Below are 25,385 nucleotides of genomic sequence, written 5' to 3' on the forward strand. Positions count from 1 at the left end.
TTTTCTTCATGCCCCAACCTATACTTCATACCCATCACTCAAAGCAAAAACCTCACCTCCTATATCACCATGAACCCAGAGAACAGCAGGCAAGTGATTCCTGCAGTTCCAATCCGACTTCTAAAAATTGCATGCATGACCTTCCCACCTGCCTTTGAATTTCAAATATCTCCCCCATTTAAGGTGAACCCCTTCATTTTATTTCATTTTATCCCATTGTTTCCATTTTCCTTCAGGGCTTTATTTCTCTTGTATTTTTTTCTACCTTCCCCTTGACTCCATTTCCATTATCTGAAAACAATGCATTTTCCAATCATGACTTCCTATAGAGTCTAACCTATTTCCTTACTAGTTTCTCACTTTGATATGCTTAAAGATTTGCTGCTTCCATATCCTAAGTCATCAGTCATCCTTTAACCCACTGCCATCTGGCCTTCATCTCCACCCTCTACCTGTTTGCTTTCACCAAAGCTACTAGGTAATATCCTGGAGTAAAAGTCCATTGAGCTCCTTGAATGCTTATTCTGATGAATTGAGGGGCTTCACTTGATTCAGCCTCTCTCTCCTTGAAAGTCTCTTCTCCCCTGGCTTCAGGTTTTTCAGTCATTTCACTGACCTAAACCAGATCTTTAAATGTTACTGTTGATTCTACATTTCCTTGCTTCCCTTCTAATTGCTGACTCTGAATAATTTTACTTGTATCAGTATTCTGAGAAGTCCCAAATTATGTCTCTAGCTCAGACTCATATACCAATTACTTCTTGGAAACCTACATTTCTTCCCACATTTCAAATTCATTCTTTCCAGAGCTTAACTTGCTATAAGGGAGCTTGTATATATTTCTCTATATGGGGCGCAGAGTCCAAGTTCTAGAAACAACATGCTTGGTTTTCAGCCCCAGATCCATCACTCTCCCACTGTGTGATCTTGAGAAATTGCTTTATCTTTCAGGGTCCCAATTTCTGAAAGAGGTACAATAATAAGAGCAATAATAGTACTGATCTCATAAAAGTGTTCCTAGTTTAATGAGACAATACATGCAAATCACTTACAATGGTGCCTTGCATCTAGTAAGTGCTGTGTGGTTATCAGGCCTGATGGCATTATATTATTTTGACTGCTGTAAAAATTGTTAGTATATTGTCATTTAGGACATGATGTCCTGCTGGCCTGCACAAATAAGGTAATAACACATAGCACAGTGCAATGGACAGAGAACCTAAATGTGTTTCAAGAGACCAATACTCAATTCACCAGGTATTGTTGGGTGCCTATCAAGTACTAATGACCATCTAAGGCTTTCCAAAGATGCCTCAGACATATGGCAGTGAACATAGATTATATCTTGGAGGCACTAGGGGCCACTAGAGTTTGATCTGATTTATATTTTAGGGAAACAATTCTGGAAACAATGTGAAGAATAGATCAGAGCAAAGGATGATGCTAGGCAAGGTCACCAGCTAGGAAACAGTTGCATACAATTGAGAGCAAGGTCCTAAACTAAGAAAACGGAAAAGGGAAGTGGGAACTATGAGATTTGGAGCCAGGTGAGGCAGGGGGATTATTGTACTGTGAAGAAATGGCTTGATGCTATTATTGATGAACCAGTTGGTCACCTAGAGAGAACTTCACAGGATAGCAATTCATTGGTGAATCCACTACAGTTTAACAGTCCATCTTGCAGACAAAGAAACATGTTTGGCTCTTAACTGAGAGTTGTTCTATCTCCCAGAGTGTGGATTTTACACTGACACATCTCCTGAGCACTGGCATATAAAAACTGTGCCATTCTCACTGCCATCCCAGGTGCCATTACTCATTAATATGAGAAGTATAACTACCAAGGATAGAATAGATATCTGTCACCCATCAGCACATTCTTTTCTTATAGGATAACTTCCTTGGGAAACCAAGTGGAATTTAAATGTTGAAGGTGATCCTACTTTCAGAGCTTATTGTATGTTCTTAATGACTGATGATATCATTGTAGAATACACCCAGCTACTGTGGGGACGCTATCAAATTGTATCTGCAGGGTTGTTGTTTTCACACCATGTGGACACCATGCAGCATTTAATATGGACTGAAGTTCTCTTCTAGAAAATACTTCTTCAGACAGAGGACAGGGCAGTGATGAATTTCAGCTTTCTTACTTGTGATCCACACTCAATGAACCATTGTGTCAAATCAGAATCAACCTCTAGGGGAAAAAAAAAAGTGAGTCTTTTCTTTGGTCCATAGCATCAGGTCTGCTGCTTGCTGAATGTTTGCAACACCAGCTGTGGAGGCTTCCTTTGACCGTTGGTTCTCATCTCAGCCAGTCATGATGTAATAGCATTCCACAGTCTCCATCTGCCCTAAAAGAATTTCCTTTCATTTCCAGCCCACAGTTAAGAATGTCCTTTATTGTCTTCTCTACTCGAGGAACAACCTTAATGAAGCTTACAGAAGACAGGTAAGATTGCTCTCCATCCTTGTCATTGTAAAGCCCATCTTTTCTTGAGTAGTTCTGACATCTGTGCCCTAGTGCTAGCCTTGACCACTGGTCATTTTAATCTGATAGTTTTCTCTTTGAGTAATAGTTTCTCTTTGAGTGATCTGCTACTTTAGTCTGCAATGACTGATAAATTTATTGATGCTGGTGAAATTTTAAATGACTAAATTACATTAAAATAAATCTTATATTTGATTAGTGACTCAGTCTGCTGGAGCAAAATATTATTAAACCAAGTTCTTAGGGGGCGATTTTTTTTATTTAAATTAGATTTATTTTGTGGATTTGGGTTTCAGAGATATAATAAAGGCATTGTGAGAAAAGTAAGAACTTGAAATGTTATATGTAATTACTAAGAAAGGGAAGAGAAAGGGAGGACTTATAATAATAAGTCCTTCATAATAAACATGAATCGGGTGTGAGGAAATGTTGATACAAAAGAATTAGTTAGACTAAGTCTAACAAAAATATTATTTTGTGTTTTACCACTTGCAGATGAAAACTGGCCCTAACAAATACATGTTATTTATTTGTAGTTGGGATGGTATACTGTGAATGGAGATGACAAGTTTATCTGAGTTAATGACACTTGATCCACTTTTTAAAAAGTGATAGGGTCTACATGAGAGAGGCACCAGAGGGGCATGAACTATTGGCAGACATGTCTGTACATGTTGGAAAAAGGAAATGAGAAGGGAAAAGTGAAAGGGGGGGTAGGAAGATTTTATTCCCTAACATTTTCTTCTAGAATGAGAATAAGACTAACAGGATAAAGTTTACTGGATTTTGTACCAACACAGCAAATCTAAGATAGTGTCCATTTTTCTCCATGTCTGTTTCCCATCTATAGCAAAAAGAATACTCTGTACCATAGGAAGTTTTCAAATCCTGTTTCTTTTTCAGAAGTGTCTATTGAATGCATGCAGACCATTTGCAATGCACAGAAATCTCATTTTAAAAACATAGGTTTCTTATTGCTTATAACCAAGAGAAACTGAGGTCATCTCATGTTCCCAAGGAATCAGAGTGAAACCCAGTCTAGCTGCAGGTTCTACATTCTTTCTACTTTGCTTTGCTGCCTTTTGTTAAACAGAGAATCATAGAGTTCAAGAAGCCTGTGCCTCTTCTTCAGTATTGGCCAAGGATTTTTTAAAATATTAACAATATATTTTATTTAACTTTCTATCTCTGAAGTGTTAACATGTAACAGTATAAAGTTATTAATGAGATTTTTTTTGCTGTTTTCTGGTCAAGGATTTTAAGATGCTCTAGAAAATGCATCTGGCATATGAGCTATTTGCAAGACCCTTAATTTGCTCTGTCTTTATATGACATCCTTTAAGCAGAAATGTCTCTCATTCAGAGAAAACACACTTCTTATCCACTCTTCATGTCCTCCTTCAACCCAAGATTGCCTAATGTTTCATGCTGACTCCACTCATTCCATGCCTAAGAATTTGGTCAAGAAACCAAGTTCATGAGTCCCTTGTGGATATCTTGAGTGCTACTGCTTTAAAGCCTCTAGGAATTTGGGGAAGGCAGAGGGGATCACAGATCTGAAAACACTTTTAGAAAGTCTACACTTTCAGACCCATTTGGTTATGTTATTCCTCCTTGCATCCTACTTTGTATGTAACTTTTTGTGCCTTAATGTCACTACTTCTAGTTTCCTGTGCCAGAGAGAAGACAGAATCTCCATTTTTATTAGAAGTAGCATTTAATATGAGCTGAATGTGCATCAAATTACAGCCATATACCTTGCTAAAGGCCGTATGGGTTTTATGCGGTGCCTGGCTGGCACCTGTGGGTACCTTACCTGTGGGTCACTGTTCACTGACACAACCCCAACATGACCAGCCTTGGGAAGAATGAGAGCAAAACATTGCTCTCTAAAATACTTTCTCATGAGATAGACAAAAAGCAAGCAGGCTTTCCAAACTTTCAAGCTGGTACTATTCCTGAAATATGACTAACAGTGTTTTCTTTGGCATATACACTTTTAAGTTTTTCTCTTTATTTCTTTTGATCTTCATAATATCCCTACAGAATAGTAAAAGATGCATTACACCCATGTAATTTGAGCAAATTTATAGTTAAAAAACCTGTTCAAAAACAAAACATGAATTAGAAACTCATTTCAACAAGAGCAGAAGATTTGGGGGTGAATCAAAAGAAATAATAGCAAAGGTATGTTTATATCCAATTCTTGGGATTAATTGCACATATGGGAAATCATGACAAAGTTGAGGAAATAGAGTAGAAAATAAATATGTGTTTACATGTGGTAATTAGACTACAATTATACAATTAAAATAATAATACCAACTACTTGTATCTTTCTATCATTTCTTATCCTCATAGAACCACGATTACTTCAATTTATTTTTTAAAAAAGATTTGTTTATGCATGGAAGAACTGGGGTATAGGCCAGAGGTGCAGGGGATGAGAGGATTCCCCAGAGACAGAGTGGGGAGCAGAACAGGCAGATCCACTGAAATATACTGCTAAGGGGAGCAGCAGGTGAGACAGGAGAGGTCCGCTGTGCCATGTGGGTTAGCTCCCTGGCTGGGATTCAAACTCAGGCTACAGAAGTCATAACCTGAAAGCACTGAGCGCTACCAGGGCTGCCCTGATTACTTCAATTTCTGATAGAATCTTAGTGGTCACTTAATTCATTATTTTATATGTAACATCATTTTTTCCACTAACTGCTTTCAAGATTTTTTCATTATCTTCAGTTCTCACTAGTTTAATTGTGATGTGTCTGGGAACGGTTTTCTTTGACTTTATTCTATTTTGACTTTGCTGAGCTTAAATGTATAAATTTATGTCTTTCACAACATTTAGGGACTTCGCACCATTGTTTTTCAAAGATATTTTCTGCATCAGTCATTTTCTCCCAACCTTCTGGGACTTCAAATGACACAAATGTTTGGTGTTATCCCACATGTCCCTGAGATTCTAGTCATTGCCTTTTGAATCTTTCTTTTTGATATTCTTCAGATTAGATTATTACTATTGATCTGTCTTCAAATTTACTGATTCCTTAATCTCCATTGAGCTATTGAGCTCATCTTTTGAATTTTTATGACAGGTGTATTTTTCATTTAAAGCTATTTATTTGGCTCTTTTTAAAATTTGTATTCCACTGCTGAGAGCTTCTATCTATTCATTTATTTCCAGTGTATTTACCTTTACCTCATGGAACACAATTATTACAGCTGCTTTAAATTCTTTGATCATTCCATTAGTGTCCGGAGCCGCCTGGAGCTTGCGCCATGTTGCACATGTGCTCGATAAATTAGGTTTTTCGCCTTCGGAGAGACCCCTGCGCTCTCCTGTAAATCACGCGAGACTGAGAGGCATGATGGGAGGAGCTACAGGGGTATAAGAAAGGAACCGCAAGAGAGGGAGGAGGGACTGCGAGGAGACAGTAAGGAGATACGACAAGGGTTACTGCGAGAGGAGCAGAGAGAAGGCCAGGGAAGTAAGAAAGTCAGGGAAAAGAAAGACATGTAAAAGTAGGAAAAGGATAAAGGAAAAATAAAGAAGCAAACGCTAGCGTCAAGTTGTCAAGCCCCTCATTTCAATCCTCAGCCCTTCTCTTTCCGTGCCTCCGAATCCCGCGGGTCGGGACACAGCAGCTCAGGACTGACATCTTAATTGTCTTCTCCTTAAAACTTGGTCACATTTTCTAGGTGCTTTCTATGTGAAGAAATTTTAGGTTATATCCTGCAATCTGTCAATATTTTGTTGTTTAGATTTTGAGTCATGTTTAAATACTCTAGAGAATATTGATTTTGTGTGTTTGTTTCCATAGGCAATCACCCTTTTTAGGTTCCCACCACAAGTTCTGTTCTTCTCTCTCTGGTTTTGATGTCAGTTCCATTTTCAAAGTCTTTGCAAACTGCTTTGGGTCTGTCCTGCATGTATGCAGTTCAGAGATAAGACTGGAAGTTACACAGCTTCAGATACAGATTTAGAGTGATTCCCTTCTTTAGCACTTCCCTCTCTAAGATTCCCCCCACAGTATCTGTCCCACTGAGGTCCCCCTTTTCAAGTGTTCTAACCAGAGAAGTGGAATTTCTTTTGGAGTTTTGGCCACCACATTGGTGTCAGGCAGTTTTTCACTGAGTTCACCCTCAAGACAAAACCAAGAGTATTAAAGGAGAAATATAAATAAGAATTTCCTCCATATTCTTTGAACTATATTTCAAAGGGACTTTTTTGGCCTTTTAGGTAATATCGCAGGCCATTTCCATATGACTGAGACCCACCCTCAGATTCAAGTCATGAGAGAAAAGAGGGAAGAAAAATGGAACTCACTTTTGTGTGGGTCATTCAGGTTTTAACTGCCTTCCCAAGTTCATCTGCTTTGTCCTCATGTGTCCTCATTTTCAGAGTCCTCATGTGGTTGCTTTTTAATTTTGTTCAGAGTTTTGTTATAATTAGCAGGAGATAAAGCCAGTAGCAACTTTATTCCATCTTGTCCATTGTTACTTCCATTTAAGGTAAGGACACAGATTCACAGAGTTTAGATAACTTACTCATATCAAATAAATAATAAAAATCACAGAACCATTATGATTCTGGATTCAGTACAACTCATGTGCTTTGCATTATGTCATGTTGGTTTTCTAAAATTTCTTAGCTTCATCTGATTGCAAAACGATTTAAAAATGATAACAAATTTTGTTACTTTCTTCATTAGCATAATAAACTATCTAATGTTAATTAGATAATAAAATAAATAAAATAAATTATTTTAGTGTTAACTAGTGCATATGATTCCCAGAAAATTCCTCATCTTTTTCTTGACCTTCATTTAAATACTTCAGATGTTTCATCATTTGGAAATGAGATCATTTCAAAGGAGTCCAACTCTTCCTTTAAAAGAAATCAGGAATAGATAGTCAATTTATTCAAATGCATTTTTGGCATCTATTGAGATGATTATATATTTTTCTTTGACCAAGTAAAAGAGTGAAATGCATTAAAAAGATTTTTTTTAATATTGGATCATTCTTGCCTATCTTAATTGTATGTTATAAAAATTGGATAGTGTAAATTATTTTTTTATTATACAATTGAAATTTTTATATTTTAATAAAAAATGAATTCTGTTTTCTTTTTGTTATTCAGAAGGTTGGCATTAGTACTCATAATCATGATTGAGCTGCTATTGTTCTTTTTATGACTACCTTTAGTTATACAATTTTTTAGAATTGTTTTTACAATTAGGTTATTTCTTCTACAATCTATTCTGATATAGGTTATAAAACAAAGATCCATCTATTTTCCCCAAGTGTTCAGTCAGTTTCATCTGCTAAGTAATATTTTACTGCCGATTTAAAAAACTGAGTTTTTTTTTTTTTTTAAGACTTATTTATTTATACAAGCACCGGGTGCAGTCAGAAGCGCGGGAGGGTGAGAGAATTCACCAGAGCCAGAGGGGAGAACAGAGCAGGCAGACTGGCGAAGTACACTGCTGAGGGGAGCAGCAGGTGGCAGAAGAGGTCTGTGTGCCATGTGGGACCCTCACCCCGCGGCCGCGGATTGAACCGGCGCTGCAGAGGCTGCTGGCAGCCTCGCAACCCAGCGCTCAACTGCTGCGCCACCGGGGAGGCCCAAAAACTGAATGTTTTAATAGACTTGGATCCATTTGCTGGGTTTCTATTCTGATGTATGTACTATTTGTTCTATTCTGCAGTTCTGTTGGTTCCTCTACAGGAATTACATTGTTTTACTTGGTTTTAACATATGGCTCACCAGTCCCTTCTCAATTCTAATTTTGGGTGAAAATCTTCCTCATTATTTGTGGGTTTTTTTCCCCTACAATGTGCTTTTCACATAATTTTTTCTGTTCCAAATATTCTTGGGGTTTTTATCTGAATTGTATAAAAAGTGCAGAGTAACCTTAGCAAAATGGTGCTGCATTTTTATAATATCTATTTTCTTATTAAAGGATAAATCACTTCTCTTTCATGTCCCTCAGTAAGATTTTATTATTTTCTTCAGGTCAGTTCCCCATAGGATTTATTAAACTTATTGCTAGGCAGTTTAAATTTTCTCTTCCATTAATTTATTTTCTGGTTTTTTTTTCTCAAATTATTATGATTTAATATAGAGCAGTGAACCTGTACTTTGGGGTCCGTGGCTTTTTATTGAACCCTATAAAATAAATTTTAAAAATTTGCAAGTCAGGGAGATTATGGTTTGTATCAGAAGAAGACTATGTCAATAGTCTTGACTAAAATTTTCAAGCTTTACTGCAAATGACTTGTATTTTACAGTTATGTGTTTTATGGTACATTGACTTCATAGAGATGTTTTATCATTATATTGAGGAATTATTCTTAATGCTAGTTTAAAAAATTTATCTGAAATTAATTAACTTATATTAAATACATTTTTGCCATATAAAGGTAATTATATTTTTCTTTTATTTCCTTTTTCCTCTCCATCTGAAAATTTTATTTTATTTTTTTAAATCAAAAGATTTCCTGATGAAACACTACTCTGACATTCCTGGAATACATTTTATTTATCATAGTTTATTCTTTTATTATAGTTATGGATTTGATTTAATGTAAGTGGGATATTGCTTATCAATATTTAATATTAAGAGTATTCAGTTATTTTAGTTTATATATACAATATTGCCATGTTTGGGGTAAAAAGATTGTGCAAGTTTTTGGTTTATTTTTTTTATTTTTCTCAATTTCTAGAATCATTTCATTATTTCAAAAATGTGATTTATATAATCTCTACTTTTTAAATTTACTATTTTAGCGGTAAACAAAATAATAAATTTATTAATTTTTGTTGGTGGACTAATATATGATCAAATTGTGCTCACCATCCAGGGATGTTAGAGATTTTGTATACTTAGATGAATTAAAGTTTTAATATAAGAAATATATTGATTATGGGCCTCCCCTGGTGGTGCAGGCAGTTGAGCGCAGCGCTGTGAAGCTGTCTGCAGCCTCTACAGCGTGGGTTCGATCCCCACAGGCCGGCGAGGGTCCCACATGGTGCGGCAGATCTCTCCTGTCTCGCCGCTGCTCCCCTCAGCAGTGTATTTTGTCAGTCTGCCTGTTCTGTTCCCCACTCTGTTTCTGGTGAATCCTCTCACCCTCCCGCGCATCTGGCCTGTGCCCCGGTTCTTGTATGCATGAATAAATAGATCTTTAAAAAGAAAAAAAGAAAAAATATATATTGATTAAATTAATATATTTTATAAATATTTGTGTTTACTATAAAGATAGTGAGATATTTTAACACTTTCACCATGTTTTATTTGAATCTCCAACATGTTGCTTTATAATTTATACATATATGTACATATATTTCCTTTCCATTTCTCAAAGTTTGTACTTTATTTTATTCTTCAATTTATCAGTGGACTGAGTCTTTTTTTAGGTAAAATTTTCCGGAAGATTATGTGAATATTAAGTTTTCTAAGTTCCTACTTGAGAATTGTTGTTATTCACCTCCAGATAAGTAACCTCTTCCCCTAAATTTACTATAGACATTGACACAACATCAGTTTGCATACATTAGAAAAAGGAGGGATGCCAATTTAGCATATTTCTCTTTTGCAGGAAGGCTTTTTTCTCCTGAATACTTAGGAAAAAATTTTCTTTACCTTTGGAATTAAAAAAATAGTCATGAAAATTTATGTAGGGGTATGTCCTTTCATTAATTATGCATTATACTTTGTATAGGTCTTTGGTAATTTCATCCAACAACTTAATAAACTTCTGCATCTTAAGAAAATGTTTTTATTATTTCTTATTATTACTTTTACTTAGTATATTGGATTCTTTTTTTTTTTTTTTTTACTTGTTGTTTATTTATTTATTTTTTTTTTTTAAATATTAAATTTTATTTCTATATTCCCCCATACAATTGCAAACGCCCCATTCTGACCCCAATCCTTCCCCTCCCGCCCCCCACCCCCCAAAAAGTGTCTCTGGTTCATAGTTTTTTTGTTGATTTTGATTTTCACTTTCTTATATTCATTTTCCTGGTCCCTTATTTAAGTTTTCTAGATTCCTGCTATGAGTGAGACCATCCGGTATTTTTCTTTTTCTTTTTGGCTTATTTCACTGAGCATGATCCCTTCCAGCGCCATCCATGTTGCTGCAAATTGCATGTGTTTATCTTTTTTGAATGCTGAGTAATATTCCATGGTATATATGTACCACATCTTCTTGATCCAGTCATCTATTTTTGGGCATTTGGGTTGTTTCCAAAGCTTAGCTATTGTAAACAGTGCTGCTATAAACATAGGAGTGCAGGTGCTCTTTGGAATTGATGTTTCTGTGTCCTTTGGGTAAATACCTAGGAGTGGAATTGCTGGATCATATGGAAGCTCTATGTTTAGTAGGTCCAGAAATCTCCACACAGCTCTCCATAGTGGTTGGACCAGTTTGCACTCCCACCAACAGTGCACAAGAGTTCCTTTTTCTCCACATCCTCGCCAACATTTGTTGTTGCTAGTTTTTTTAATATGTGCCATTCTCACTGGTGTGAGATGGTATCTCATGGTAGTTTTGATTTGCATTTCCCTGATTACAAGTGATGTTGAACATTTTTTCATATGTCTGTTGGCCATTTTCATTTCCTCTTCAGAGAAGTTTCTTTTTAGCTCTTCTGCCCATTTTTTGACTGGATTATTTTCTTTGTTGTTGCTGAGTCTCATCAGCTCTTTGCAGATTTTTGTGATCAGTCCTTTATCATTAGTGTTGGGTGCAAAAATGTTCTCCCAGTTGGTGGGGTTTCTCTTTGTTTTTGTTATTGTCTCTTTTGCTGTGCAGAAGCTCTTTAATTTGATGTAGTCCCAGCTGTTTATCTTTGCCTTCACTATCACTGCTTTGGGTGATGTGTCTGTAAAGATGTCTTTGATGTGCAAATCCCGTAGTGTTTCGCCTATATTTCCTTCTATGTATTTTATGGTTTCAGGTCTTATGTCTAGTTCTTTAATCCATTTTGAGTTGATTTTTGTGTATGGTGTGAGGTAGTGGTCAAGCTTCATTCTTTTGCATGTAGCGACCCAGTTTTCCCAGCACCATTTATTGAACAAACTTTCTTTGCTCCAATGCATAGTCTTTGCTCCTTTGTCAAAGATTAGTTGACCATAAATCTGTGGGTTTATTTCTGGATTTTCTATTCGATTCCATTGGTCTGTAGGTCTGTTCTTGTTCCAATACCATGCAGTTTTGATGATTATGGCTTTGTAGTATAGTTTGAAGTCTGGGAGTCTGATGCCTCCATTCCCTTCTTTTTTCAGGAGAGCTTTGGCTATTCGGGGTTTTTGGTGATTCCATATGAATTTCATCAATAATTGTTCTATTTCTTTGAAGAATGCCATTGAGATTTTGATTGGAATAGCATTGAATCTGTATATTGCTTTTGGTAGGATGGCCATTTTAATAATGTTTATTCTTCCAATCCATGAGCAGGGGATGTCTTTCCATTTCTTTGTGTCTTCTTCTATTTCTTTTAACAGTGTTTTATAGTTTTCTTTGTATAGGTCCTTTACCTCTTTTGTTAGATTTATTCCCAAATATTTGATTTTTTTTGTTTCGATAATAAAAGGGGTGGTTTTTTTGATTTCTTCTTCTTCAGATTTATTGTTTGTGTATAGGAAGGCTACTGACTTTTGCGTGTTGATTTTGTATCCTGCCACTTTACTGAATTGATTGATGAGTTGAATTAGTTTTTCTGTGGAGATTTTGGGGTTCTCTATGTATATTATCATATCATCCGCAAATAGTGATAGTTTGACTTCTTCTTTTCCTATTTGGATTCCTTGGATGTCTTTCTCTTGTCTTATTGCTCTGCCTAGGACTTCCAGTATTATATTGAAAAGCAGTGGTGAGAGTGGACATCCTTGTCTTGTTCCAGATCTTAATGGAATTGCTTTCAGCTTTTCACCATTGAGAATGATACTGGCTGTTGGCTTGTCATAGATGGCCTTTATGATGTTGAGGTATGTTCCTTGTATCCCCAGAATTTCAAGGGCTTTTATCATGAATGGGTGTTGCACTTTGTCGAAAGCTTTCTCAGCATCTATTGATATTATCATATGGTTTTTATATTTCTTTTTGTTGATGTGTTGGATAACGTTGATTGATTTTCGGATGTTAAACCATCCTTGTGCCCCTGGAATGAATCCAACTTGGTCGTGGTGAATTATCTTATGGATACATTGTTGGATTCTGATAGCTAAAATTTTATTGAGGATTTTTGCATCAGTGTTCATTAGGGAGATTGGCCTATAGTTTTCCTTTTTTGTGTTGTCCTTATTCGGTTTTGGTATTAGTGTAATATTGGCTTCATAGAACGTGTTTGGTATTGTCCCTTCCTTCTCAATTTTTTGGAAGAGTTTGTGAAGGATAGGCACTAATTCGTCTCTGAATGTTTGGTAGAATTCATTTGTAAATCCATCAGGTCCTGGGCTTTTGTTTTTGGGGAGGTTTTTGATTACCATTTCAATTTCACTAATTGTAATTGGTCTGTTTAGGTGTTCTATTTCTTCTTTATCTAGCTTTGGGTGATTGTAGAGTTGTAGGAATTTGTCCATCTCCTCTAGATTGTTGAACTTGTTTCCATATAACTGTTCATAGTAGTTACTGATTATTCTTTTGATTTCTGCTGTGTCCGTTGTGATTTCTCCTCTTTCATTTATGATTCTGTGTATTTGTGCTTTCTCCCTTTTTTCCTTTGTGAGCCTGGCTAGGGGTTTGTCTATTTTATTTATTTTTTCAAAGAACCAGCTCTTGGTTTCATTGATCTTTTGGATTGTTTTTTTAGTTTCAATTTCATTTATTTCTGCTTTGGTTTTTATTATTTCTTTTCTTCTACTGGTTCTGGGGTTTTTTTGTTGTTCTTTTTCTAGATCTTTGAGCTTCGAGATTAGGTTGTTTCTTTGAGTTCTTTCTTGTTTTTTGATGTGAGCTTCTATTGCTATATATTTTCCTCTTATTACTGCTTTTGCTGCAACCCATACATTTAGGATATTGGTGTCCTCCTTGTCATTCAATTCAAAGAATTTTTTAATTTCTTCTTTGATCTCCTCGTTAGTCCAGTGGTCTTCCAGTAGTGTGGCTTTTAATCTCCATGAGGTAGGATAGTTCCTTGCCTTCTTTTTATGATTTATTTCTAGTTTGATGCTTTCGTGGTCAGAAAAGATGGTTGGTATGATTTCAATCTTGGTGTATCTGTTGATGTTTGTCTTGTGCCCCAGTATGTGATCGATCCTGGAGAATGATCCGTGTGCGCTTGAGAAAAATGTGTACTCCGTTTTTTTGGGTTTAGTGTTCTATAGATGTCTGTTAAGCCCAAATGCTCTAGGTCCTTATTTAGAGCTTTAGTTTCTTTACTTATTTTTTGTCTTGTTGATCTATCCATTGTTGATAGTGGTGTGTTGAAGTCTCCCACTACATATGTGTTTTCTCTGATGTCTGTTTTCAGAGAGGACAACAGTTGTCTGATATATTTTGGTGCTCTTTCGTTTGGTGAGTATATGTTAATGAGTGTTATTTCTTCTTGAAGTATTGTCCCCTTAATCATAATGTAGTGACCATTGGGGTCTCTTTTTATTTTTTTGAGTTTGAAGTCTGTTTTATCTGATATAAGTATAGCTGTTCCTGCTTTCTTTTTTGGCCCATTTGCTTGTAGGATTGTTTTCCATCCTTTGACTTTGAGCCTATTTTTATCTTTTGTAGCTAAATGTGTTTCCTGGAGACAGCAAAAGGTTGGGTTTTGTTTCTTAATCCAGGCTGCAACTCTGTGTCTTTTTATTGAAGAGTTTAGTCCATTTACATTTAGAGTTAATATTGATATGTTAGCATCTGTATTTGCCATTATGTTTGTCTTTCCTTTGATTTTATTTATTTATTCTTTTAATAACTTTTTTTTTTTCGGTCTTCTTTCGTTGTTATTCGTCCCTCTGAGGTTCTGGCTTTAGGATTCCTTGTAGTATTTTTTGGAGTGGGGGTTTAGTCGCAATGAAATTCCGGAGTTTCTCTTTGTCTGGGAAGGTCCATATTCTTTCTTCATGGAGGAAAGAGAGCTTTGCGGGATAGAGTATTCTTGGTTGGCATCTGTTTTCTTGGAGTCTGTTGACTATGTCCCTCCACTCTCTCCTTGCCCGTAGTGTTTCTTCAGAGAAGTCTGATGTCAGCCTGATTGGTTTTCCTTTGAATGTTATCTGTTTCTTCCCTCTTGTCAGCTTCATTATTTTTTCCTTGTCCTGGATTCTTGGGAGCTTTACTATTATGTGTCTTGCTGTGTTTTTCCTTTCGTCGTGGAAGTTTGGTGTTCTTCTTGCTTCTTGTATATCAATTTTCAGCTCCTTCTTCTCATTTGGGAAGTTCTCTTCAATTATATCCATGAATATTTTCTCTGTTCCTACATCTCTCTCCTCTCCTTCTGGAATTCCTATAACTCTTAAATTTCCTTTCCTCATGGAGTCAGATAGTTCCCGAAGTCTTTCTTCATTCTTTTTCCTTCGAACTTCTCTTTCCTTTTCTGTTTTGGTTCTTTTTATTTCTGTGTCTTCAAGATTACTTATTCGTTCTTCCATTTCATCTATTCTGCTTTCATTGCTTTTCCCAGAGTTCTTTAGTTCCTCCATTAATTCTTTGATCTCCTGCATTTCTCTTACTTCCCTCTTTAGGGACTCAATTTCCTTCTTCTGATCTATCACTTTTTTAATCATGGCAATTTTAAATTCTCTTTCTGGAAGGCTCAGAAGTTCTTCCAAGTTGCTGTCGTTGCAATCTGGGGAGTGGTTTTCTTTTTGTGGTGTGCTTCTTTCCTGAGGAGTTTTTAGGTTGCGTGTGGTTCTTCTACTCCCTACTGTCTGTTTTCTAATTTGTCGTATGCGTTGGGACACTGTGTTGCTCGGACTGACTGACATCTTGGGTGAACTTCTCCGCTCCCCTCTGGCTCTTCCAGGAGCCATCTCTGTCTTCTGGGGGAGCTTTCTGCTGGTTTTAGGCAGTTTTTACTGAAGAAATGTCCCTGTTCTCAAATGGCGAAGCAGGATGCAGTCCCTGCGCCTCCGGTTTCAGGCACACTCTTCTGCGCACCCGGTCTGCCCCGGACGTGGGTGCCTGCTCCCTCTGTGGGCTCAGACTGCTGGTCGGAAGGGGCCTGGCGTGGAATAACTTCCCGGCTGGCCACTGGGTCCTCCAGAAACCTTCTGCCCTTTTCAAGCAGACTTAAGAAATGTCCTGTTTTATAGGGTGTTAGTGACTTTTTTTTTTCTGGTCGCTAGGTGGCGCCAGAGATCTCTCCTATTGTCCTTGGGGGGCTGTTTTTCGCCTCCCCCCACCCCGTGGGACAGAGAACAGAGCGGGAATGGTAGGGTACACCTCAACAGCTTTGGGGTGCTGTGTCTGCCTTGTGCCCCACCGTCGTGGAGAAACCACGCCCCGAATTTTCGTGCCCCGGGTCTCAGTTCAAAGCCCTCAGGTCCAGGACGCGGGCTGTAGCCCAGTTCAGTGGCGCGGGAATGGCGCCTTTTGCACCCGGCTCCCGTGCCTGGGCGCCTGGTTCCTGCTTACTCAGGGAGGGACCTTCACCTCAGTGAGGACCTCCGTGCGTCTCCCCGCAAGCCTAGGTCGTCTCCCCGCCAGCCTAGGTCACAGGCGCGGGGACCTGGGCAGCGGCGATCCAGGTCTGCACTTGCTTTTCAAGCGCGCCAGGCGCGCCGCGTTTCCCGCGCAGGCTTACCGGCAGCCCGGGCTGTGTGCGCGTCTCCCGGGGTCTTTGTTCTTCTGTAATGGCGCCCGGAGCCGTTCGCTCACCGCCGCGGCGGATCCTGCAGGGTTCGCCTCAGCTCCCGTTCACGGGGTGTGGTGGCTGCAATAGTTCCTTTCCGCTCACAGTCCCGCTTGCTGCGTCGTTTGTTCTTGTCGGTTGTTTTGGTTTGTTGTTTCCTCCTCTCTGCTGGTCGGAGAGTCAGTATATTGGATTCTTGAATCTATCCAACATCTCTTTTATATTCTAAGTATAATTTTTATGTATCATTTTTCTTAGCATTCTTGGAGAATGTTTTACTGATGTCTTATAATTCACCAACTCAAGTTCTTTTGTTTTTGTTTTGCAGTATCCAACTGCAAAACTGCTCACTGCTTCCATTGCACTTTTTTTTTACTGTGGTAAAATATACATACCATTTAACTGTTTTAAGCATACAATTCAGTGGTGTCAAGTTGTGCAACCATCACCACTATCCATACCCAGAACTTTTTCATCATCCTAACAGAAATTCTCTTCTATCCCCTTGTTAATCTCTATTCTACTTTCTGTCTCTATAGATTTGCCTTTTTTAGGTACCTCATATAATTACATGTTTAACCTTTGTGTCTGGTTTATTTCACATAACATAATGTTTTCAAGATCCAAGATCCATCCATGTTGCAAGATGCATATATAAGAATCTGATTCCCTTTTAAGACAGAATAATATTCCATTGTATGTATATAGTTATGCCTTATTTAATGACATTTCAGTCAACTGACTGCATATAAGACAGTGGTGCCAACAGGCTATAACATAGAAACTAGGTGTGTAGTAGTCTATCTAGTTTGTGTAATTACACTTTGTGATGGTCACACAACTACAGAATCTCCTAACAATGTATTTCTCAGAGCTTATCTTTGTTGTTAAGTGTCGCATAACTGTAATAAAATGTGTGCTACATTTTATTTATCCATTGATGGAGATTTGGGTTGTTTTCATCTTTCCATATAGAACTTGAGAAATTGATGGTGTGCGTAATAATGGTATAAACACTGGCATGTAAATATCTGTCCAAATCCCTGTTTTAATTCTTTTGGGTAAATACCTAGACATTCATTTGCGGGATCACATGGTAATTCTGTTTAATTTTTTGAGGAACCACCATATTGCTTCCCACACTGGCTATTATACCACTTTGAAGCAGACAATAATGCACAAGTGTTGCAAATTTTCCACACTCTTCCCAACACTTATTTTTTTTTTATACATAACAGCCATTCTAGTGCTGTGAAATGATATCTTATTTTAATTGGTATTTCTTTAATGATTAGTGATGTTGAGCTTCTTATCATGTGTTTACTGGTCATTCATACATCTTCTTTGGAGAAATGTCAAATCTGTTGTCCATTTTTTAGTTGGCTTGTTTTTGTTGTTGTTATTAATGCTGAGTTCTAAGAATTCTTTATATATTCTAGATATTAATACCTTATCAGATATATGATTTGCAGGTTTTTTCCCCCATTCCATAGGTTGACTTTTAACTCTGTTGATTGTGTCCTTTGATGCACAAAAGTTTTAAATTTTGGTGAAGTCCAAAATTTGCCTATTTTTTTCTTTTGTTACCTTTGTTTTTAGTTTCATATCCTAAGATATAACTGCCAAATCAAATGTCATTGAACTTTCCCCTATGTTCTTTTAAGACTTTTATATTTGGCTCTTATGTTTAGGCCCTTGATTTATTTTGAGTTAATAGTTTTGTATAGTTTAAAATAAAGACCCAACTATTGCATGTGAATATCCAGTTTTCATTGAGCCATTTGTTGAAAAACTGTCTTTTCTGCCATTGAATGGTTGGCAATCTTGTCAAAAGTCATTTGACCATGCGTGCAAAGTTTTGTTTCGTGTCTTATGTTTTCACTGGCCTATGTCTGTTCTTATGCTAGTATAAACTGTTTTGATTACTGTACCTTGTAGTAAGTTTTGAAACTAAGAGTCAGAAAATGTAAATCTTCCAACTTCTGCTCTTTTTCAGGATTGTTTTGGCTATTTATATTATGGTATCCCTTATAATTCCATATGTATTACAGGTTTTTCTATCACTGCAAAAAAAAAAAGTCATAAAATTTTAATAAGGATAGCATTGAATCTGTAGTCTACTTTGGGCAATATTGTCATCTTAACAATATTAAGTCTTCTAATTCATGAACTCAAGATATTTTCCATCTATCTATGGCTTCTTCCATCTCTCTGATCAGTTTTTAATGCCATTGCATTTTTAAGCTGACAAATTGTATCTTCCAACCCTATGAATACTTTTCTGTTCCCAAATTTTTCCTGGTGTGTGTGTGTCCTTTCTATTGTGTTAGGAGAGGGAAATTTTTATCATGTCTGATTAAGAGTTGTTTTAAGTGTTCCCATTTCTTTTTTTTTTTAAGATTTATTTATTTATGCATACACGAGTTAGGGTACAGGCCATAGATGTGGGGGGTGAGAGGATTCACCAGAGACAGAGTGGGGAATAGAACAGGCAGACTGAGTGAAATACACTGCTGAGGGGAGCAGCGGGCAAGTCAGGAAAGAACTGCTGCACCATGTGGGTTGCTCCCTGGCTGGCCGGGGATTGAACTCCTGCGGCAGAGGCTTTGGATTGCTTCATAGTGCAGTGCTTAACCCCTTGGGCCACCAGGGAGGCCCTTAAGTGTTCCCATTTTTCATATCAGTTTGCTTCAAGTGAGAAATATTCTCAAATTCCTCAAATTGGTCCTCATTCCTTCCAACTTCTGAGACTTCTTCCTTAGTACTGTGATTTTAAAAAGGAACAATTAGGTTATTCAGTGCTGAGATTTAGGTGGCAGGCCACTGTGTTAATTTCTCCCATCTACCACACACTTTCCTTTTCATGTCCTGGAGTTCCAGGTTGGTTGGTCCTTCCCTCTGATCTCAGCTGCTCTGCTACTTGCAGGAATTCTTCCAAGTATCTGATATATGTATGGCACCCTTACCTATTTTCCAGCAGTGAAAAGCATTTCCTCTGATATACTAGTTTAACTGTCTTTATAGTATTTTAGAAGGAAAAGATGGCCTTAAATATATAGGGTCAGATCATTATCTCTGACTAAACTTTACTGCTAAACTTTACAAGTTTAGAAGATTAGATTCTAAAAACAAAGCATAACAAACAATTGTGGGTCAAAGAATTAGTATGTCTTATCCAACCCATTCACCTCATTTTACTCCCGAGGAAAGTCATTTGTAGAGAGTTGATTATTTGCCACCTTCATACAAGTAATCAGTGATAGCAGAATTTTTTTAAACTCTAAAAATTAAAAATTTTTAAATCCAGTGGTTTTCTACTATATTACATTGTCCACCCAACTCACTGCTTCTGTGTGTAAGCTACTGTCATTTTTTTTCTTATTGACAGAAGACCCAAATGAAGTGACCACTATGTATTTGTGCAAATGCATTTATGTATCTAAACTTTCATAAGTTGCTTATTATGTACTAATAACATCAAATATTCTCTTCCATAATAAGAAAAAATGATAATACCTACCCTGTAGAATTGTTAGGAGAATTACATTCTTGATACATGTATTTTATAAGTAGGGATACTGAGACAAAGAAGGTGGCAGGCCACTGTGCCATAAAAGTATAAAAGCTTGGATTTGTGTCTAGACATCACTGTCCCAATGTCCACACTCTTAACCAGTATCTATATTCTACTGCAGGGCTTCCCACAATTTTACTCTGATGTACAATATTAAATTAACAACAAATATAAGCATACAATTTTACTCTTATTTACAGTTTTAAATTAACAGTTTTAAAGCATATGCATTTTATTTTAAGCATACACAAGTTATCACCTAAAACCCTAGAAGTTCTTCAAAAAACAGTTCCCTGAAATCATGTGCCCACTGCAAATTTCATTTTCATAGCCTTTCAGTTTCAGGTTGGAAATACTCTTCACAAAGAGGTGAAGCAGTAGCATCAGCATTTTGCACATGGGGTTAAGAGGTTAAGTATCTTGCTTATTGCTTAAGGGGTTGGAATGAAAGCCAAGAACACTTGGCTCAAACTGCTGAATGGAAACCAAGAGACCACATTTCTCTAGCCCTCTCAGTCATCCTTTGCTTTGGTTGAGAGTGTGGTTTTACCATTAGTGTCACTGGGGAAAATGACATATTCTGAACACATCACTTGATTCCTGGAGCAGAATGATTACAGGCTGTCATTACCAGGAGACATAGTTCTAAAAACCTTTTCTAAATTTAAAAATAATAAGAGAGAAAAAGAGTCTGCAGATATTTTGCACTTAAAAGAACATGGATTCTTTGTAGTGTGAGGTACTATTCATTTAGGTACAAGAAAATTTGATGACAAAATTAAGAGAACAGGAGAGGAGCATTTATTCTCTTGTCCTATTGACTAGGAGATAATATCATAAGGTCTGAGCCAAGGGGAATCTCCTTACCTCTCTATGCGTCTGTTTCTTCGTCTGTGAAATGAATATAGTAGCCCCTACTTCACAGATGTGTTGGAAGGATTAACAATGTCAGGCACATACTAAGTGTTGTGTCATTGTGGTTATTTGAAGGGTTTTGACAAGCAGCTAAGGGATTGCCTCAAATCCACCTGGACACACCTACTCAAATTATTCCAACATATCCACCAACTCTCCCTGGCTCACATCCTTCTCTGACATTCTTAATATCTAGCTAATCTGTTCCTACATAGAGAGATACAGGTAGAAAAATAACATTTTATCATGAGACCAGGAAAAGTGATCATCTTCTTTGTCTGATGGTTATAGTGAGACTTCTTGCAAACAAGAGTGTACAGGCAGTGTCTCTTGAGGATGCTTGTCTAAGGGCTCCTCATACTGAGTCATAACGATGGTGGTAGGAAGAACCCTGCTTGGATCGATTTAGCAGGTCTGGGAACAGACTGATTTGTTTGAGTAATGTGGTCAGTGCCTCTCACACTCTTCTTCTGGTGGACACCTCTTAGTAGAAAAGCATAAAACTGTATCCCTAGCATTGTAGTGTGTAGTTTTGAAGTAGCCCACTGAATGTAGGAGACATCTTCAAAATCTTTCATCTTTAAAATGCATGTGCATTTGTATTCTATCCCATAATTTACCAATGCTTGCTTTTATAGAAAAATCATGTTCTTTCTCAAATTTTGTGCTCCAGGAAAAGATATGTCCCATATCTTTGTGCATAGTATACAGTCCCATATCAAATTTGAGCACCACAGTCTTCGGACCAGGACCCAGTTTGATTTCCACTCCAGGCTCCACTGGCAAGTGCCTGTTCATACACTTCTTTGAGTCTGTTTTCTCATACAAACAATGAAGATAACAACGGCCACCATATGGTGTTGCTGGTAAGGTTTTGTGAGTTAATGCATGGAAAGTTCCTGGCAGAGACCCCAGCCCATCAAAGATACCCAGGAAGTGTTAATTTCTTTCCTCATCTACCATCCCTCATAAACATACTGATACATGTAAAGGATAAAACTGACAGAATAGCATTCAGAAATACTCTTATCTGGATGAAGCCAGCAAGAAGAAGAACCAAAGTATGGCAGCGTTCCTAAGTTAGACAGCCAAAACCAACAAATGCTGTCCAACAAATGTCTCCACAGTTGGCCAACATGAGGCAGCTCCACGGTGAAAGCACCTGCTCTGTCCATTACTCTTAGTCCCTGGTCCTACAGAGCAGGGACCTGAACCTTAGATTCTGAGGTGCCTCTGAAAGACCCTGAATGCTTCCTCACATGTTGCCAATTTAGTCTTTGCTACTCACCCACAACAATTTTTTAAAAATTATTAAGTGGTTCAAGTGTTATAAAAATGTAAAAATCATAAGGAACACTCATTTATTATCCACCACCAACCTTATAAAATAAAATGTTACTGGTATTGACACCTGCTAAGTACACTCCCCTTTCCTTTTCCTCATCAGAGATAATCACCATCCTGAATTGGGGTTTATCATTTCAATGAACATTATATACATTTGTGTACCCATAAGCAGTATTTTACTTTTTCATATTAAACTATAATAAATGGTCACATTATATGTATTTTTCTTCAACCAATTTTTCACATTTAACACGTTTTTGAGACATTTTCTATGTAGATATATATATCTAGCTTAGTTCATTTTAATGTATATTTCCCTACTATATAGTATTCTACTGTAATAATGTACTTATCTGGTCCCTTAACCATGAACAACCAGTTTGTTTCTAACTTTTTGCTTTATAACGTAAAGTTGCAATGAATGTTCTGTGCCTGTCTCCTGGGGGAACAGAATCAAGATATATAACCAGAGATTGAACTGCTAGATCTTATAGTATGTGAATATATAACTTCACTAGGAATGACTCAGTTGTTTCTCAGAAGGGCCAATTTATACTTGCACTAGTGATTTATAAGAGCTCTCATTGTCTCTCAGCCTCCCGACACCTTGCATGATCCCCAACTCTTCTTATTAAGCAGATTATAGCCTCTTAAGTCTTTGTGAGTTTGATTATCCAGCATGGACATAGTATACTCATACCTACTCCTACCTCCAGCCCAACATTGCTCCAAAGTGTTGTGTGGAAGTCCTGTTTTCACAAAGAACTCTAGCACCCACCAGTCTACACTAAAGAGATGTTGTATGACCAAAACAGAAGACAAGATACCTACTATCACCTTAGTGCTTTCTACTTTCAACTTCCATGGGAGAAGGTAACTCAGGGCACCACAAGCCCTGTTGCACAGGACTTAGAAGCATGCTATTCTATGTGACAGCTTTCCAAACACTAATTATGGTCAATAGTACTGAGCTCAATACATCCACCTGACTACTGTAAATGTCCACCAGCCCCTGGGAATACTCAGTTCCCACTGAAGTACAAGAGGCGTATAACAGAAGTTTCTCATAGAAGGAAGCTGTATTTTAGGCAATCTTGAATAAGAACCCACTTTCCCCACCTCCATCTCCTGCAAGATATGAGTCAAGAGGGTAAAAGGATTACCAATGGAGAGGATCTTAAGGGGATTTGTTTCAGAAGCAAAGTGACATTATAGGAAACTGTATGGTAAACACCACTGCACAAATGAATAACCGACCAAATTAGAGCTGTACAAAGAGGAGTTTGATTGAAAACATTTATCATAATGTCCTATGGAAATCCCTTGAGAGGTTCCTTCTAGTAAACTTCTAGTGGTCTGCATTTGACCCTATGTCACACTGTAGACGAGGAACCTCTCCAGCTCCAGAATATGCCCAGGTTCTGTTTCTGCCCCACAAAAGATCAGATGCAGCATTCTGAGTTGGATGAGAACTGGTAGATCTTATAGTTCCACACCTTCATTTTACATTTGAGAACTCTAAAGTTCAGAGAACTTTGCTAGACATGCCTCAGCAGTGGAAGTAACAACATTTGTTAATAAATGTCTCCATTTATTAATTTAGTTCTTAAGTCTCTTCCCTTTTCAATGGCACTGAAATCACAGGAAGGATGAGACTACCATGAGCATGGGATAAGAGAAAGCCAGAGAAGTGACTATCAATTGGCAATACGGAGATCACTGGAAACTTGAGAAAAACAATTTCATCAGAATAATGGAAATCGAAATCAGAGCAGAAAGAGTTAAAAGGTGAATGCTTCCAATTTTAAAATGAAGGATATAAAGATATTTTGCCCTTTTCTCTTCAAAAGATACCCCAAACCAGAGAATGTGAAACAAAACCACAAAACTATCTTTGAAGAAACTAGGAAATACTTAAAATATTAAAAAATATTAGGACAAAAGAGGATGGAGGAGTGACAAAGAATGTAAATAGTGTGGGGGAAAAAATGAAAAATAACTCTGCAAGAGATGCTGAAGAGGAACAAGTCTTATGGCCTTGCAGAACTCTGGAAAGCTCAAAATCTGGAACTATAAAATACTGAAAAGGGCAAAGAATGGTTAGAAACTGACAACTATAATACTGCAAAGCAAGTTAATCTAAGGAAAAGCTCAACCTTCAGAATCACCCATTTCCGTGATATCTGAAAATACCACCCCTCTAGCTCTACCAGAGAAGAGAAGGAAATTTTCTCTGGCATTGGAATGGTTTTGTGTCAGGGACACCAACACATGGATATGATGGAGACATTTATTAACAAATGTTACTTCCAGCTCTTCCCTTTGTTGAATTCTAGACTTAATACTAGAGAGTTTGAAAACCACCTCTCTATAGATATAAATATCTCAGAGGAAAAAAATGTACTACACTATTGAGAATTCTCAACAGTAACAAAATCCTATTGACAAAAGGTGGATAACCAACTGGCATGTCCCACCATGTACACAGAGCTTCCAATACCTGTTATTTGTACTCATTTGATATGAACAACCAAAGATCTCTCTATATTTGATAAAAATCTCCACCAGAAAAGACAGAGAAAATAGGAAGAAAGCACTCTTCCAAAAGTTATATCATGAAGAAAGATGCAAATAAACTGATCAATACCTAGAGGAAAGTGGGGTGTGGGGTGGGTAACAGGATTTTTTTTTTTAATAAATTTTATTGTTATATTCCCCATACAATTGCAGCCCCCCCATTCTGACCCCAATCCCTCCCCTCCCACCCCCGCCCCCCTAAAAGTGTCTCTGGTTCATAGTTTTTTGTTGATTTTGATTTTCACTTTCTTATAGTTATTCATTTTCCTGGTCCCTTATTTAAGTTTTCTAGATTCCTGCTATGAGTGAAACCATCCGGTATTTTTCTTTTCTTTTTGGCTTATTTCGCTGAGCATGATCCCTTCCAGCGCCATCCATGTTGCTGCAAATTGCATGTGTTTATCTTTTTTGAATGCTGAGTAATATTCCATGGTATATATGTACCACATCTTCTTGATCCAGTCATCTATTTTTGGGCATTTGGGTTGTTTCCAAAGCTTAGCTATTGTAAACAGTGCTGCTATAAACATAGGGGTGCAGGTGTTCTTTGGAATTGATGTTTCTGTGTCCTTTGGGTAAATACCTAGGAGTGGAATTGCTGGATCATATGGAAGCTCTATGTTTAGTAGGTCCAGAAATCTCCATACAGCTTTCCACAGTGGTTGGACCAGTTTGCACTC

The 25,385-nt window shown here is 37.3% G+C and overlaps 1 protein-coding gene across 1 annotated transcript in view; it reads left to right on the forward strand.

Annotated features, from left to right (window-relative positions):
- The window catches only part of ANTXR1 (ANTXR cell adhesion molecule 1), a 226,043-nt gene that overhangs the window by 27,571 nt on the left and 173,087 nt on the right, over positions 1 to 25,385 (forward strand). The window contains exon 3 of the mRNA XM_037527535.2: positions 2,384 to 2,455. Within this exon, the coding sequence (XP_037383432.1) occupies positions 2,384 to 2,455 (72 nt within the window). The remainder of the gene's footprint in view (positions 1 to 2,383; positions 2,456 to 25,385) is intronic.

This window comes from Talpa occidentalis, unplaced genomic scaffold (genome assembly GCF_014898055.3).
Source record: "Talpa occidentalis isolate TD23 unplaced genomic scaffold, MPIMG_talOcc4v2.1 talOcc4.5, whole genome shotgun sequence".
Lineage (NCBI taxonomy): Eukaryota > Metazoa > Chordata > Mammalia > Eulipotyphla > Talpidae > Talpa > Talpa occidentalis.